The sequence below is a fragment of the Aotus nancymaae genome, unplaced genomic scaffold, assembly GCF_030222135.1.
Source record: "Aotus nancymaae isolate 86718 unplaced genomic scaffold, 86718_ANA_hifiasm-v0.15.2.pri h1tg000021l, whole genome shotgun sequence".
NCBI lineage: Eukaryota > Metazoa > Chordata > Mammalia > Primates > Aotidae > Aotus > Aotus nancymaae.
The window spans coordinates 12,862,840-12,876,807 of NW_026988433.1; the positions used below are offsets into that span (position 1 = coordinate 12,862,840).

The 13,968-nt window shown below is 56.3% G+C and overlaps 1 protein-coding gene across 4 annotated transcripts in view; it reads left to right on the top strand.

Moving 5' to 3' along the window:
- The window catches only part of PXN (paxillin), a 60,746-nt gene extending 47,667 nt beyond the window's left edge, over positions 1 to 13,079 (top strand). For 2 of the 4 annotated variants that reach the window (XM_012468967.3, XM_012468968.3), the window contains exons 4-11: positions 81 to 217; positions 330 to 531; positions 1,314 to 1,449; positions 7,516 to 7,686; positions 7,792 to 7,965; positions 9,042 to 9,123; positions 9,269 to 9,417; positions 10,935 to 13,079. In XM_012468967.3, coding sequence (XP_012324390.2) covers positions 81 to 217; positions 330 to 531; positions 1,314 to 1,449; positions 7,516 to 7,686; positions 7,792 to 7,965; positions 9,042 to 9,123; positions 9,269 to 9,417; positions 10,935 to 11,201 — 1,318 coding nt within the window. In that variant the 3' untranslated portion in view covers positions 11,202 to 13,079. Of the gene's footprint in view, positions 1 to 80; positions 218 to 329; positions 532 to 1,313; positions 1,450 to 3,014; positions 3,912 to 5,688; positions 5,965 to 6,210; positions 6,520 to 7,125; positions 7,228 to 7,515; positions 7,687 to 7,791; positions 7,966 to 9,041; positions 9,124 to 9,268; positions 9,418 to 10,934 lie in introns of all 4 variants that reach the window. The other 2 variants (XM_064379728.1, XM_012468966.3) reach the window with 2 other exon arrangements.
- Positions 13,080 to 13,968: the final 889 nt, after the last annotated feature.

Consider the following 13,968-nt stretch of genomic DNA (forward strand, 5'->3'; position numbering starts at 1 on the left):
CCTTGGGAATTTGGGAACCGCCAAGCCAGTGCAAGGCCAGGGAGCATCTCTCACTGTCTTCTTTCCTTTGCCTCTCAAAGCTTCCCCAACAAGCAGAAATCAGCCGAGCCTTCACCCACCATAATGAGCACCTCCCTGGGCAGCAACCTTTCAGAGCTCGACCGCCTGCTGCTGGAGCTGAATGCCGTGCAGCATAACTCGCCAGGCTTCCCTGCAGGTAGGACCAGCTCCCTGGGCCAGGGTCTGCCGGGCCCCAGGGCCCACCTGCTGGCCTCTGGATCCCAGGAGGGCCCAAGAGCTGAGCAGTCTTTTTCTTTCCTCTCTGCAAGATGAGGCCAACTCAAGCCCCCCACTTCCTGGGGCCCTAAGCCCCCACTATGGTGTCCCAGAGAATAACAGCCCACTAGGGGGCAAAACTGGGTCCCTGACGAAAGAGAAGCCTAAGCGGAATGGGGGCCGGGGCCTGGAGGACGTGCGGCCCAGTGTGGAGAGTCTCTTGGATGAACTGGAGAGCTCCGTGCCCAGCCCCGTGTGAGTACCCACCAGGCTCTCCCTGGCCAGGGAAGAGCTGGCCCAGCCCGCCCCGGGTCTAATGTCTGTCCTCTTGGCCCTGGCATCACCCATTCCCTCCAGTGTCTGCCGTTTGCCAGGCACTGGGGGAATAGTGGTGAGTCTCGTGGATACTATCCCTGCCTTCAGCCAGTCACTACCAGTCAGAAAGAACAGACGTTGTACATGCCAAGAGTGCCTAGAGTTTAGCAGCTCTTAGCACAGGCTTTGGGGCCACACAGTAGGGTTTGCATCTTGGCTCTGACAGTTACTGTCAGCTCTCAAGCCTCAGTTTTCCCATCTGTAAAATGGGACAAGGGCTTATGGGATCACTGCAATAAGACCACCTACCTGTATAAGGGTGAGAACCAATCATCCACCTATAGTGCTTGGAATGGTTTCTGGCTCGCGGTGCATGACACACGTGGTGAGTGCTATGCATGCGAGCTCTTATTAGTGCCGTTGTGTTCCTGCAGGAGCCTCGCCTCCACGTCCAGGGTTGTAGAGGAAACACACAGAGCGCCTGAGCTTGTTTCACAGGCCAGCTTTCAGTTGGGCTGGGGGCCAGAGGCATCTTGCTGGCACTTCCTGGTGCCATTGAACTGCCCTTTCTTCTCACTCAGTGAAGGGTCCCCAGGGAGCCAGTGGGCCTCCCTGGGGTTGGGGATGGTGGGACCCCAGCGTCCAAGCTGAGATGTCAGTTTGATCGCTGAGAATTGTGGGGCTGACTGTGGGCTCCCCACTCATGCTGTGCCATCCTGCAGCCCTGCCATCACTGTGAACCAGGGCGAGATGAGCAGCCCGCAGCGCGTCACCTCCAGCCAGCAGCAGACACGAATCTCAGCCTCCTCGGCCACCAGGGAGCTGGACGAGCTGATGGCTTCGCTGTCGGATTTCAAGGTGCCCTGCAAACCCTCCATCTTCCCTGCCCTGCCGCCCCTCCCTCAGCCTTCTCGTTCCTTACCTCAGTGTGAGTAGCTGGACCTTGGCCCCTCAGTGTTTGGGTGCCTTGCCCCTGAGCCAGGGACCCTGTCATGCCCTGGCCTTGCCGTGATGTCAAGAGATAGGCGAGGGAGGGCCGGGCCAGCCTGCCTGAGGATTGCAGTAGCCAGTGAAGGCAGAGAAGCGCTCAGCTGGGACATTCCTTCCTCCTCGGGTGTTCCCAGCCACTCAGGTCGAGAGGATCAGGAGGCTGAGACACTGGGACAAAGAACCTTGTGTTGATGGCTGCTCTTGGTGGGGGAGGGCATTCTCTGCTGGGCCATGTGGGACTTGGGAGCCCGTGCCTGAGAGGTCATTTGCCCTGGAGCCCCATCTCCCACGCTACATCCCTCCTCAAAACATCCTCTTTCTTTCTGCCTCTGCTCCTGAATCCACAAGCCTCCCTCGTTACCCTTCTCCCATCCTTCTCTCTTCAAGATGAGGCTTACTGTGAAGTAAGCCAAGAACCTCCAGGGCCTCTGAGTTCCCACAAGCTCTGTCTGTGGGAAACCATGGGGCCAGTCTTCCACGAGGTGCCCTTCCCATTCCCTCCCCTGCCGGGCCTCCCCAGTCCTGCCAGGCCTGAGATGTTTAATTTAGAGGATACAGTGTTTCCATGGGGACTGATACCGACAGAACTCACCAGCAGTTGCTGACTTCAGACTTCCACGTGGGTCAGCTGGAGACCTTTGGGGCACGACCTAGGGAATATGAGATGGGGAGTGAAGGGTCCCTGCACCCTTGGGCCTGATGGTGCCTCCTTGCCTCCCTCCAGCTGGGGTTTCATGGTGGGAGATGAGAGTGTGACTGGGGTGGAGGGTTGAGCCTGGGCCCGTGACCCTTGCGTGCTGTAGTTCCAGCTCCAGGCCAGTGGTTCCGAGCAGCCATGGTCAGAAGCCAGTAAGCTGGATTCAGGGCCTGGCCTAAGGGAGCTGTGCCCCGGTGCTTGTAAGGCTGTTGCTTTCTCAGACAGCCTGTGCCCTGATACCAGGAGAAGCAGCACTGGTTTTAGTCAGATCCCTGGAGCTAGGACTTGGAGGATGTAGAGGAAAGCTGGGATTGTCTAGGAGGACGTGGCTGAGTTGGGCTGGCATCCGAGGAGGGCTCAGCAGCCCCCTGGGGCTGGTTCTGTCTCCATCTGTGCCTGGCTGTCTTCCCTAGTCACCTGGCTCCCCATGTGTCCGCCACACCTTGGTCTTTTCTTCCTCGTGTCCTCCCTGGGTGGCCCCACAGACCTGGCTCAGTGGCTGCTTTCTTGTGCTTGGGTTTGATGAGGGCTAAGTGCGTAAAGCCCAGGGAAGCCTTTTTGGGATCTGGGTCTCCTTCAAGGGCCAGTCCTGTGCGTCAGCTTTGCAGCCACCTTGGTCAATATGGAAGGTGGCCCTCAGAGCCCTAAGGCCGAACACACTGCCTACAGGGCGCAGCCTTCCTCACTCCCCCCATCTCTCTCTTTCCCCTCTGCCTTTCTCTTTTTCCTCCTTCAGACCAGCTCCTCCACAGTGGCTCTGAGCGCCCCGGGGCTGCTGCCTAACTCTGCTCCGTCCTCACATGGCTCCCTTCCTCCTTCTCCTTCTCCGCCTCCTCCCATGCCATCTGTATTCCGGCCACCCACTACTAAACCCTCCCCTCGAGGCCAGGGCCATACTCCGGAGTCCCCTTGTACTGAGCAGAGTGGACGAGGCCTTCTACCTCCTGTGGCCCCCAGCTGGCTTGATTTGGCTGGTCTTGGGGTGATGCCTGACACCCTCAACTCAAGGTCTCCCTCTGTGGAGGATTCTCTGGGGCCAGTGGGCACAAAGAGCCAGGGCCGAGATTGGAGGCACCTGCCAAACCTCACAAGTGAGCTCTCTGGGGCTCCTCGCTGCCACACTGTACCCCTTCCTGGGAGCACAGGTCCCCAGGAGCCTGGGGAGCCCCAGGGGCCACCAGCCAGCCCTTCATGCTCAGAGGAGGCCGTGACTGCCACATGGGAGGAGCCACGGGCTTCAGAGGTATTCAAACCTGAGAGAATTCCCCTCTGTGGAGCTGCTCGAAGCTTCCAAGAAGTAACAGAGCCAGCTGTTGTGGCAGTGGACCGGCAGGCCATCTTCCCAGAGACCTGGACTCTCACAGAGAAACACGGCCTACAGCAGGAGGGGCCAAGGCAAGAGTCAGGGAGGCTGCGAAGCAGCTGCCCTGCCCCGGTTACCAGGGAGCAGCTAGGTGGAAAGACGCCCCAGAAGGGAAGCGTGGCCAGGCCCACCCAGGGACCTGAGACCCAAAGGAGCCCAGAGGGTGCCACTGAAGCTGCCACCCAGGCCGGGAAGGAACAGCCAGAGCTTCTGTGTGCCATGGCCACAGGCACACCCAGCATCACAGAGAGGATTTCCACCTCTGGCCAGGCAGGCGCCAGCTAGCATGGCTGCTGGGCATGGCCCTTGGCGGGTCTGAGTGTGGCCGCTCCTCGCTAACCGCATGCAGCCTCCCACTCTGAGCATGTCTGCTCTGCTTGGGCAGAAAATGCTGAGACACCGTGGCTGGACCTGACAATCAGCTACGTGGCAGTGGCCTCTGTGGACCCGGCATTTCTCATAGCATCAGCCTGCCTCTTGCTATGTTAAGGCTTTTTCCTTTCAGATAAGCTGGCCTCATCTGAAATGGTTTAGAAGCATGGACTTTGGAATCAGGTAGACCTAGATACAAACCACACCTCTAACACTTGCTACCTCTGTGACCTTGGGCAACCGCTCCCTGAGCCTCAGTTTTCTCATCTGTAAAATGGAGAGAATAATAGGCCATTTCCATTAGGGTTGTCTAGAGAACTAAATGAGATAGTTCCTGGAAAGTATTTAGAACACAGCATGTGGTCCCTCAATAGGCCATGACTGACAGTACTTTTATTATTTGCTTTTTTTTTTAAAGACAGGGTTTCACCGTGTTGATCAGGCTGGTCTCGAACTCCTGACCTCAGGTGATCTGCCCACCTCAGCCTTCCAAAGTGCTGGAATTACAGGCGTGAGCTTTACAGGCGTGAGCTGCCGCTCCTGGCCTTTTGTTATTTGCTTTTTGCTTAATTAAAACTTTATGCCTCCGGCTGGGTGCGGTCCTAGTACTTTGGGAGGCCGAGGTGGGTGGACCATGAGGTCAAGAGATTTGAGACCGTCCTGGCCAACATGGTGAAACCTCATCTCTACTAAAAATACAAAAATTAGCCGGGTGTGGCAGCAGGTGCCTGTAGCCCCAGCCACTCAGGAGACTGAGGCAGGAGAATCGCTGGTACCCAGGAGGTGGGGGTTGCAGTGAGATCCCGCCACTGCACTCCAGCCTGGCGACAGTGAGGTAAGCCACTGTGAGCATAAAGGTTTTATTTTCTTTTTATGTGAGCATAAAGGTTTTATTTTCTTCTTTTCTTTTTTTTTTTTTTGAGATGGAAAAAATAAAACCTTTATGCCTCACCCTGGCACAGTGGCTTATGCCTGTAATCTCAGCAGTTTGGGAGGCTGAGGCAGGAGGATCCCTTTAGCCAGGAGTTCAAGGCTGCAGTGAGTCATGATCATACCACTGCTCTCAGCCTGACCAACAGAGCAAGACACTGTCTTAAAAAAAAAAAAACACCCAAATCCCCCAAGATTTATGCCTCTTTGGAAAACAAAATGAAAAAACCAAAAATCCCTAAAATGCTACCAACAAGTATGATAGCATAAGCATAATATTAGCATAATAATATAAACAAGAGAAAAAACCAGTTAAAAAAGTTTCTGGAAGGAAAGACTGTTTTTCTATTATAATCAAAAGAAAACAAGAAAGAAAAAGCCATATGCCCTGTCAGGGGCATCCATTTACATCCTCTGGAATAATTCTTGCACAAACCCTGTGAAGTAAGCCAAGAAAATCCTGTAGTTCCATTTTGAGGATGGGCAAGCTGAGGCCCATGGCAGTTAAGTATCTTGCCCAAAGTCAGTGGCCAACTTGGAGGTGAATGCTGGGTCGGAGGTCTCGCTCGAAGCCTGTGCCCCGGAGCCAGTCCCATCTGCTCCCTCCCGTGCCTCCACCCCACCTCCGCTTGGCTCTTTGGTGATTTTCTTCTGTGCTCCCTCCCCTGAGGCATCTGAGTGTGGCCTGAGTGGCATTGTGCAAGCCCAGAGTGGGACGGTGACAGCCTCCCCTCCCCTCCCCCAGATCCGATCTGTGATCAGGAGGAGCCGGGAGACGGGCCACGCACACCCCATGTCCCGGGAGCCCTCCCCTCGCCACCGGCTGGACCCTGCCACCCTGAGCAGGACCCCATCCCAGGAACGGCTCATCGAGGAGCTGCAGGGGCGGCTGGGCATCCAGCCTGAGGCAGAGGAGCCAGCGGAGGCAGCGGGGCCCTCTGTCCAGGACTGGCTGACCGAAGGCATCGTCATCACTGTGCAGCCTCGTGGGAAGCGGGCTGGGGGGCAGCTTGTAGAGAAGGTGGCGTGGAGATGCCCAGGGCTGGGGCTGGGCCAGGGCCGGGCACCCTGGGTCCAGGTTCTTCCCTGGCCCCAGTGCTGGCCAGAGGGGAGGGTGGGGGTTTCTTGCTTCTGTGAACTTGGAAGACTGGCCCCACTCTTGGTGCAGAGTGGGAAGGCCCAGGGGGAGCCTGGGGAGGTCATCCCACCCTCACAGGCTGAGCTGGTGATTTCCTCCTCATTACTCTCCCTCCTTTCTTCTCCCCAGGTTGTCTTCCCTCCTGGCTCTCCCATTCCCCTGAGAAGAACCATCTCTGTCCTGGCTTCTCCTTCTGTCCCTTTGCTCCAGCATCACACAGACGCCGAGGCCAGCAGCTCTTCTCCCCTGTCCAGCCTGTCCGCCCCCTCCTCCCTGGGACCCTCAGCTTACATCTGTGATTCTTCTGGGGTTCAGAGTGCAGGGGAAGAGCCCCATGATGAGGGGGTGCAGGGCCCCACCCTTCCCACTCCTGTACCCCATACCTTGAGGTCCGTGGGCTGCCAGACCGACGAGGACCCGCTCTTCCCTCCAATGCAGGCAGGCCTTAAAGGGGCCCCTCCCTTTCTGCTCCCTGTCCTAATGCCTGAGCCGTCCCCACTCTGCACACACACATGCGCACACACATACACACTCAGAGACCCTCCTTCCCTCTATCCACAAGCCCCAGCCCAGTAACCACAGTCCTTCCTTAAACCTCGACCCTGGTCTCCCCCCTCTGGAGGTCCGCTGCCCTCTCGCCTTTCTGTGGGTCCCTCCCATCTGTCCCTTCCTCGACTGGTCCTCGGGACTGCCCCGGGCTACAATCAAGGAAGCCACTCCAGAAGGGAGACTAGAAACCTGTCTCCTCCCCTTCTGGCCCCCAGGCCCAGTGCCTGGTGAGGCCTCTTCACTGTGGGCCCGGCCACCTGCCCTTGCCATGTCCTCTGCCTTTGGTCAGCTTACCTCCCTGTCCTTCGTCTCTCCCTAGGCCTCTCGCTAGGGCTCTTTTTCTCCAAATTTTTTCCCCCAGTGTTGGTCCTGCTGGTGGGGGAGAAACCCTCAGATCTCATACCAGATTCCCTTTTAGTCCAGTGACAAGGTCTCAGTCTTTCTTCTTTAATTTTTAAAAAAGATTTCTTATCCTCATCTCTTCCCCTCTCTAAGATCCAGGGCCTGGAGCAAAGAGCGGATGGGGAGCTGTGCTGGGCGGCCGGCTGGCCTCGGGACAGCGGGCGGAGCAGCCCTGGAGGGCAGGACGAGGGAGGGGTCAGTGCCAAGGCTGGGCTGGGTGTCCTGCGCGTCATGCTCTCCCTGGGCTTGGCCGTGCTTGCTGGGTGCCCTGAGCCTTTCTGACCCCTGGTGGGCTCCTCCGACCACCGGGAGTCCTGCTGACGTCACACCACTTTAGGGCTCCTGGCTCCTGGAGGAGGTCTTACTTCTTATCTCCATCAACTCAGCTGTCCCGGAGGAAGAAAAGTCTCCCCATCCCTGTGCTGTCAGACACCGTACCCTGAGCCTCAGGGGTCCTGACCAGCCCCCTCCCTGTCTCTACAGTTCATGACCCAGGGGAAGACAGGGAGCAGCTCACCTCCTGGGGGGGCCCCGAAACCCGGCAGCCAGCTAGACAGCATGCTGGGGAGCCTGCAGTCCGACCTGAACAAGCTGGGGGTTGCCACAGTCGCCAAAGGAGTCTGCGGGGCCTGCAAGAAGCCCATCGCCGGGCAGGTGATGAGAGGGAGAGGGAGCGGGGTGGCCAGTGGGCCCCTCTGCAGGGGTGGGGGTGCTCCGGGGCTGGCCTCGGCCCTGCACACATTTCATCTTCCTCCTCAGGTTGTGACCGCCATGGGGAAAACGTGGCACCCTGAGCACTTCGTCTGCACCCACTGCCAGGAGGAGATTGGATCCCGGAACTTCTTCGAGCGGGATGGGCAGCCCTACTGTGAAAAGGACTACCACAACCTCTTCTCCCCGCGCTGCTACTACTGCAACGGCCCCATCCTGGATGTGAGTTCCTACCCGGGCACCGCACCGACTCGGCTCATTCCATCTTCACCGTAGTCCTCTGAGGGTGCAGGGGGCGCCGTCAGAGCCTCAGAGAGGTCACATGCCTGAGAGGCTCACAGGGCCAGGGAGCAGCATGGCCGGATTCAAACCCACACCTGAACCACAGCCTGTCCCAGTGCGTGTCCAGCAGCCCCACCTCCCTTCGCCTCCCATCTCGATTCCCTTCTGTGGAGACTCGCAGCACTCAGGAGCCTGAGCAGAGATACGGAGTTGGATGCTGCCTGTCTTCCGCTCCCGCTCTGTGAACTTAGGAAATGCCTGGCCTCTCTCAGCCTATGTTTCTTCACTTACAAAATGAGAGTCATAGGCCAGGTGTGCTGGCTCACGCCTGTAATCCCAGCACTTTGGGAGGCCTAGGCAGGCAGATCACCTGAGGTTGGGTGTTTGAGACCATTCTGACCAACATGGAGAAACCCTGTCTCTACAAAAATATAAAATTAGCCAAGCATGGTGGCGCATGCCTATAATCCCAGCTACTTGGGAGGCTGAGGCAGGAGAATTGCTTGAACCTGGGAGGTAGAGATTGTGGTGAGCCAAGATCACGCCATTGCATTCCAGCCTGGGCAACAAGAGCAAAACTCCGTGTCAAAAAAAAACAAGTGATGGCATATGTGCCTGTAATCCCAGCTACTCAGGAGGATGAGGCAGGAGAATCGCTTGAACCTGGGAGGCAGAGGTTGCAGTGAGCCGAGATGGCACCACCGCACTCCAGCCTGGGTAGTAGAGTGAGACTCTGTCTCAAAAAAAAAAAAAAAAAAGGGAGTCACAGTAGAACCTGTGACCTCTGCTTGGGGTGAGGATTAAAGGAGAGGGTGTGTATCTGGCATGTCCCATCCTCAGCAACTCTGCCTTCTTAGAGGCATTCATAGCACAGTTAGGAGAGACCCCGATCTTGGGAGTGTTTTGCTCTGTGTGGCTATGAGCTGTGGGTGGAGGACGGCCTTGCTGGGAGTCTCAGTCATGAGATCTGTCCAGTGGGGTGGGGCTCAGCTTTGATCCACACTTTGTTTTCACAGAAAGTGGTGACAGCCCTTGACCGGACGTGGCACCCTGAACACTTCTTCTGTGCCCAGTGTGGAGCCTTCTTTGGTCCTGAAGGTACGGGCTGGGCCGACAGGCTGACTCGCCTTCTCTTAGGAGGGCTGGGGAGGCGTGGGTGGGAGACGCTGCTGAGGCTGGAGTCAGGGTGGCTCTACTTCTGGAACCCTGAAAGAACTGTGCCTCCAAAACCCCCGCTCCCCAGGGTTCCACGAGAAGGACGGCAAGGCCTACTGCCGCAAGGACTACTTCGACATGTTCGCGCCCAAGTGTGGCGGCTGCGCCCGGGCCATCCTGGAGAACTACATCTCGGCCCTCAACACGCTGTGGCATCCCGAGTGCTTTGTGTGCCGGGTAAGGAGCCCCTGACCGCATCTAGAGGGGGCTGGGAGCAGGCAGTGGGGAGAGAGGGGTCTTCTGCATTGTGCTCTCTGGATCCAACTCCGAGGCCTCATTTGGGGTTATTAATAGGGGGAGCTGGCAGGGGCATCCAGTAGGTCCTGGGCTAGGACTTGTACTGAGGCTGGGACAAACCAGGGGCAAGGTAGACATGTCCCCCTCCAGCCCTGTGCAGAGGCCCTGGCCATTCCTATTCGGGAGGAGAGTGTGTAAGAATTTAATGAGATAATGCAAGTATTTAGCAGACTCGACAGAAGTGGGCGGTGGTTTCCAAAACCACTGCATTCTGGGGCCCTGCAGAGGTTATTAGGGATTCAAAAGGGCTCTCTGACTAAATGAGTTGGGGAAACACTGTTCACTGCAAGACTTCTCAGAGCCTTTTCTTTCCTTTTTTGTTTTTGAGATGAGGTCTCACTCTGTTGCCCAGGCTGGAGTGCAGTGGTGCGATCTCGGCTCACTGCAGCCTCCACCTCCTGGGTTCCAGTGATTCTCCTGCCTCAGCCTCCCAAGTAGCTGGGATTACAGGCACCCACCACCATGCCTGGCTAATTTTTTGTATTTTTAGTAGAAACGGGGTTTCACGATGTTGGCCAGGCTGGTCTCAAACTCCTGACCACAGGTGATCCGCCTGCCTTGGCCTCCCAAAGTGCTGGGATTACAGGTGTGAGCCACCGCGCCCAGCCCCTCCCAGAGCCTTTTCTACCTACACGTGCATGTGACTCTCCAATGAGAATCTGGGATGCAGAGTTTGACCACAGACCAGTATCAGCACCTGTGTTTCTGGGAGCAGTGTTACAGCCACCTGGCTAAGCACCCAGGAGTCAGACCTATGTAAGATCCAGGCTGTGAACTCAGTAGCTGCATGACCCTGGGCCAGTCACATCATCTGTGCGCCTCAGTTGCCTCCCTGTTGGGAGAATTAAATAATCCCAGCACTGTGGGAGGCCAAGTTGGGAGAATTGCTGGAGGCCGAGTTTGACCAGCATGGGCAATATAGTGAGACTCCCATCTCCACACACACAAAAATTTTAATATAATAAAAATAGACCAGGCATGGTGGCTCATGCCTGTAGTCCCAGCACTCTGGGAGCCTGAGATGGGCAGATCACCTGAGGTCAGCTGGAAGTTCAAGACCAGCCTGGCCAATGTGGAGAAACTCTGTCTCTACTAAAGAAACAAAAAATTATCCAGGCGTGGTGGCACATGCCTGTAATCCCAGCTATTCAGGAGGCTGAGGCAGAAGAATCGCTTGAACCTAGGAGGCGGGGGTTGCAGTGAGCCAAGATCGTGCCATTGCACTCCAGCCTGGGTGACAGAGCAAGACTCAGTCTCAAAAAATAAGTAAATAAAATAAAAAATAAAAATCAGTGTTATTTTAGGACAGCATGGCACGTATGAAATGCCTAGCAAGTAGGATGCACTAGGAGTGTGTCGACCATGCCCATCTCTGAGCCCCTCTCTCCGCCTGGCAGGAATGCTTCACGCCATTCGTCAATGGCAGCTTCTTCGAGCACGACGGGCAGCCCTACTGTGAGGTGCACTACCACGAGCGGCGCGGCTCGCTGTGCTCCGGCTGCCAGAAGCCCATCACCGGCCGCTGCATCACCGCCATGGCCAAGAAGTTCCACCCCGAGCACTTCGTCTGTGCCTTCTGCCTCAAGCAGCTCAACAAGGGCACCTTTAAGGAGCAGAACGACAAGCCTTACTGTCAGAACTGCTTCCTCAAGCTCTTCTGCTAGGCGCCCTGTCCTTTCTCTGCCCTCTCTCCCCAGCCAGCATCCCCAACTGCTACTGTGACCCAGAGGCCTCGCCCTGGGGTGAAGGGGTAAACCCGACTGAAACTGGAACCCTCCTGTCCATGGCTGGTGCAGGATGGACAGAGGGCCGTGAGGGGTCTCTGCTTGTCTTCACCCTTGCTGGAACCTCTGGGCCCCCTCCTTCCTCCTGCAACTCTCCCCAGGCTGCCGACTCTCCATCCTCCCCAGAGGTAGAGGCCGGGGGCCCCACCCCAGCCCACGTACGTTCCCATGAACTGGCCTGGCCAGCACCCCACACTGGAGCCATCTCTTCCTCATATTTCAGCCGCGCAGCCGGGGGTGGGGGACAGGGAGGGGCAGGCAGGGTCTGTTGGGGTCCCTTTTTATCCTTATTTCTCCCCCGACCTAACTGTCTTTGTTCTGTGAGTACTGGGGGACACCCGGCTCCCTCCAGACAATGCCAGCATAAATCCATCCATCCAAAGGCAGAGAACCTAAGGGGCCATGGAAGGTTCTCTGTGCTCCTCCTACCCTTCCAGTGCCCTAGGCCTGGACGACTGCCCCTGCCTTTACCTGCCATCCCCTTTTATACCCGCTCTGGTTCTACTGAGAAAAGCCTCTCCAGCAATAATGTTTTACAGTCACTTCCTCCACCTCCGGGACGGCGTGCCTGGACACTGTACTGACTTTGATAGATTTCTACACTGAGGTTTGAATTCATATTGCCTGAGTTGCTTTTACTTCTGTATACAAAATAATTTTGAAGAGATTTTAAAGACTTTCCCTTTTGTAGTCTCCTCCTTGTCCACCGCCACTGGGCCTGTCGCTGACGGTGGCCCTGGCGTGGAGTTGGCTTTGTACTGAGGGCTGGGGTGGGAAAGCAATTTGTATTTTATGTTTTTTTGGCACAAGCAGGTGAACTGGGAGCAGCCCTGACTCCCGCTCTTTCACTTCACAGCTCACCAGGACTGTTTTATAAACTGCTGTATTTGGAAGCCCCTTCTTACTTCCCAGGCCAGCAAGCTCTTCACTTGGTTGAAGAGTGTCTCGCCCTTTCGGGGCTGGAATTCTGAACCTCATCTGTTCTGTCTCTGCAGGAGAAGGGGAAAGTCTGTTTTTTGGGTCTGCTTCCTGTCTGAGTAAGCCCTCAGGAGCCTCTGCTCCCCCGTGAACCCCTGAACCTTCTCAGCCTCTACCGCTTCTCTGGGGCTCTCTCTTCTGCCTTCTCAGGAAAGCGGGTGTCTGATTCTGGCCGTCAGGACTCTGATGTCTCATTGGTCTTGTTGATCTCCTCTGGGCATATCCCTTCCCCATATGTGCTCTCCTGGGAGCCTGGGTCTGTCTCCTCCCCGTTCACTTGTGGGATCGGCACTCAGGGGATCTGCAAAGAAGGTCATAAGGGAGTGTGATAGGATTTGGGGCAGAGGGACAAACTCCTCTGGGGAAACTCCCAGAGCTCCTGACTGAGGATGAAAGAGGAGCCTGGCCTTGGGCTCCTGATCAAGAGAAAGAGGCCCCACTGGGGTCTCATGGGGAGAGTCCAGACCACTCCACTGGCCTCCTGGCAGAAGCCGAGTGTACTGGGGGCTCAGAAGAGGGTCCCCGCTCTGTGGCTGTGGGGAGGTCAGCCTGGCCCCTCTGGAGGTTTCCACTTCTACCCACAGGCCTTACCGCTCTGTTTACAGTGAGCTGCCCTAGACCTTCCCCAAGAGGGACTGGGGTTTCTGGGGTCCACTCCCTGAGTCAATGGTTATTTGAAAATTTGATTTTCATTTTATTTTTTTCTCTGTAAACATCTAACCTGGCTTTTCCCATTTCAATTCCTGTGATTTATGCCAATAAAGTTTGCTATGATTTTCACCTGCGTTAGTGCCATTTCTTGGTGGTCTGAGATAACCTCGTGGTCCCAGCAGAGACCAAACCCACCTCAGATGCAGCAGAGTCACCAGATTGAGCGTAAATTGTGGATGTTTCCTTTCTTAAGGTCAAAATCCCTGGGGCTGGGGTCTGTGGTCCTTGCCTGTGGTCACAGGTCCTCCCCGTGTGCTTTGCTCTTGCCTGTTGGTGAGGACAGGCTGGGGAGCAGCGGGACTGACCCTCGTGGGCAGGGCCTTCCCGGGGTGTGATCACCTGGGTTTACTGAGGGCAGCCTCACTCACATGGGCCTGTGGGTGGCCTTCCACTCATTTAGAGACAGGGAAAGAGACTCCAAGACAAGAACCTACATGTTCAAGGCAATCAGTGAGGGCAGAGCCATGATGTGAACCCCAGGCTTGCCTCTGCCTGTGTTCCTGCGCTGAACTGCCTTGCCTGAGCCCACACAACTTGGGTGTAGCCCCTTCCTGCCGAAGTCAGCAACTTGAGTTGAGGATGGGTCTCTACTGCCTCCTCATGGTCACAACCGTATTTGCATGCTTCCTCTTTGCTCTGGTCGGATCCAGAGCTCCACTCCTAGGCCCTAGAGCAACGGTGTCCAGTCTTTTTTTTTTTTAGATACAATCTCACTCTGCCCAGGCTGGAGTACAGTGGCACGATCTCGGCTCACTGCAACCTCTGCCTCCTGGGTTCAAGCAATACTCCTGCCTCCTGCCTCAGCCTCCTAAGTAACTGGGATTATAGGCACCTGCCACCATGCCTGGCTAATTTTTGTATTTTTGTATTTTTAGTAGAGCCAGGGTTTCACCATGTTGGCCAGGCTGGTCTCAAACTCCTGACCTCAAGTGATGACTGCCTCGGCCTCCTAAAGTGC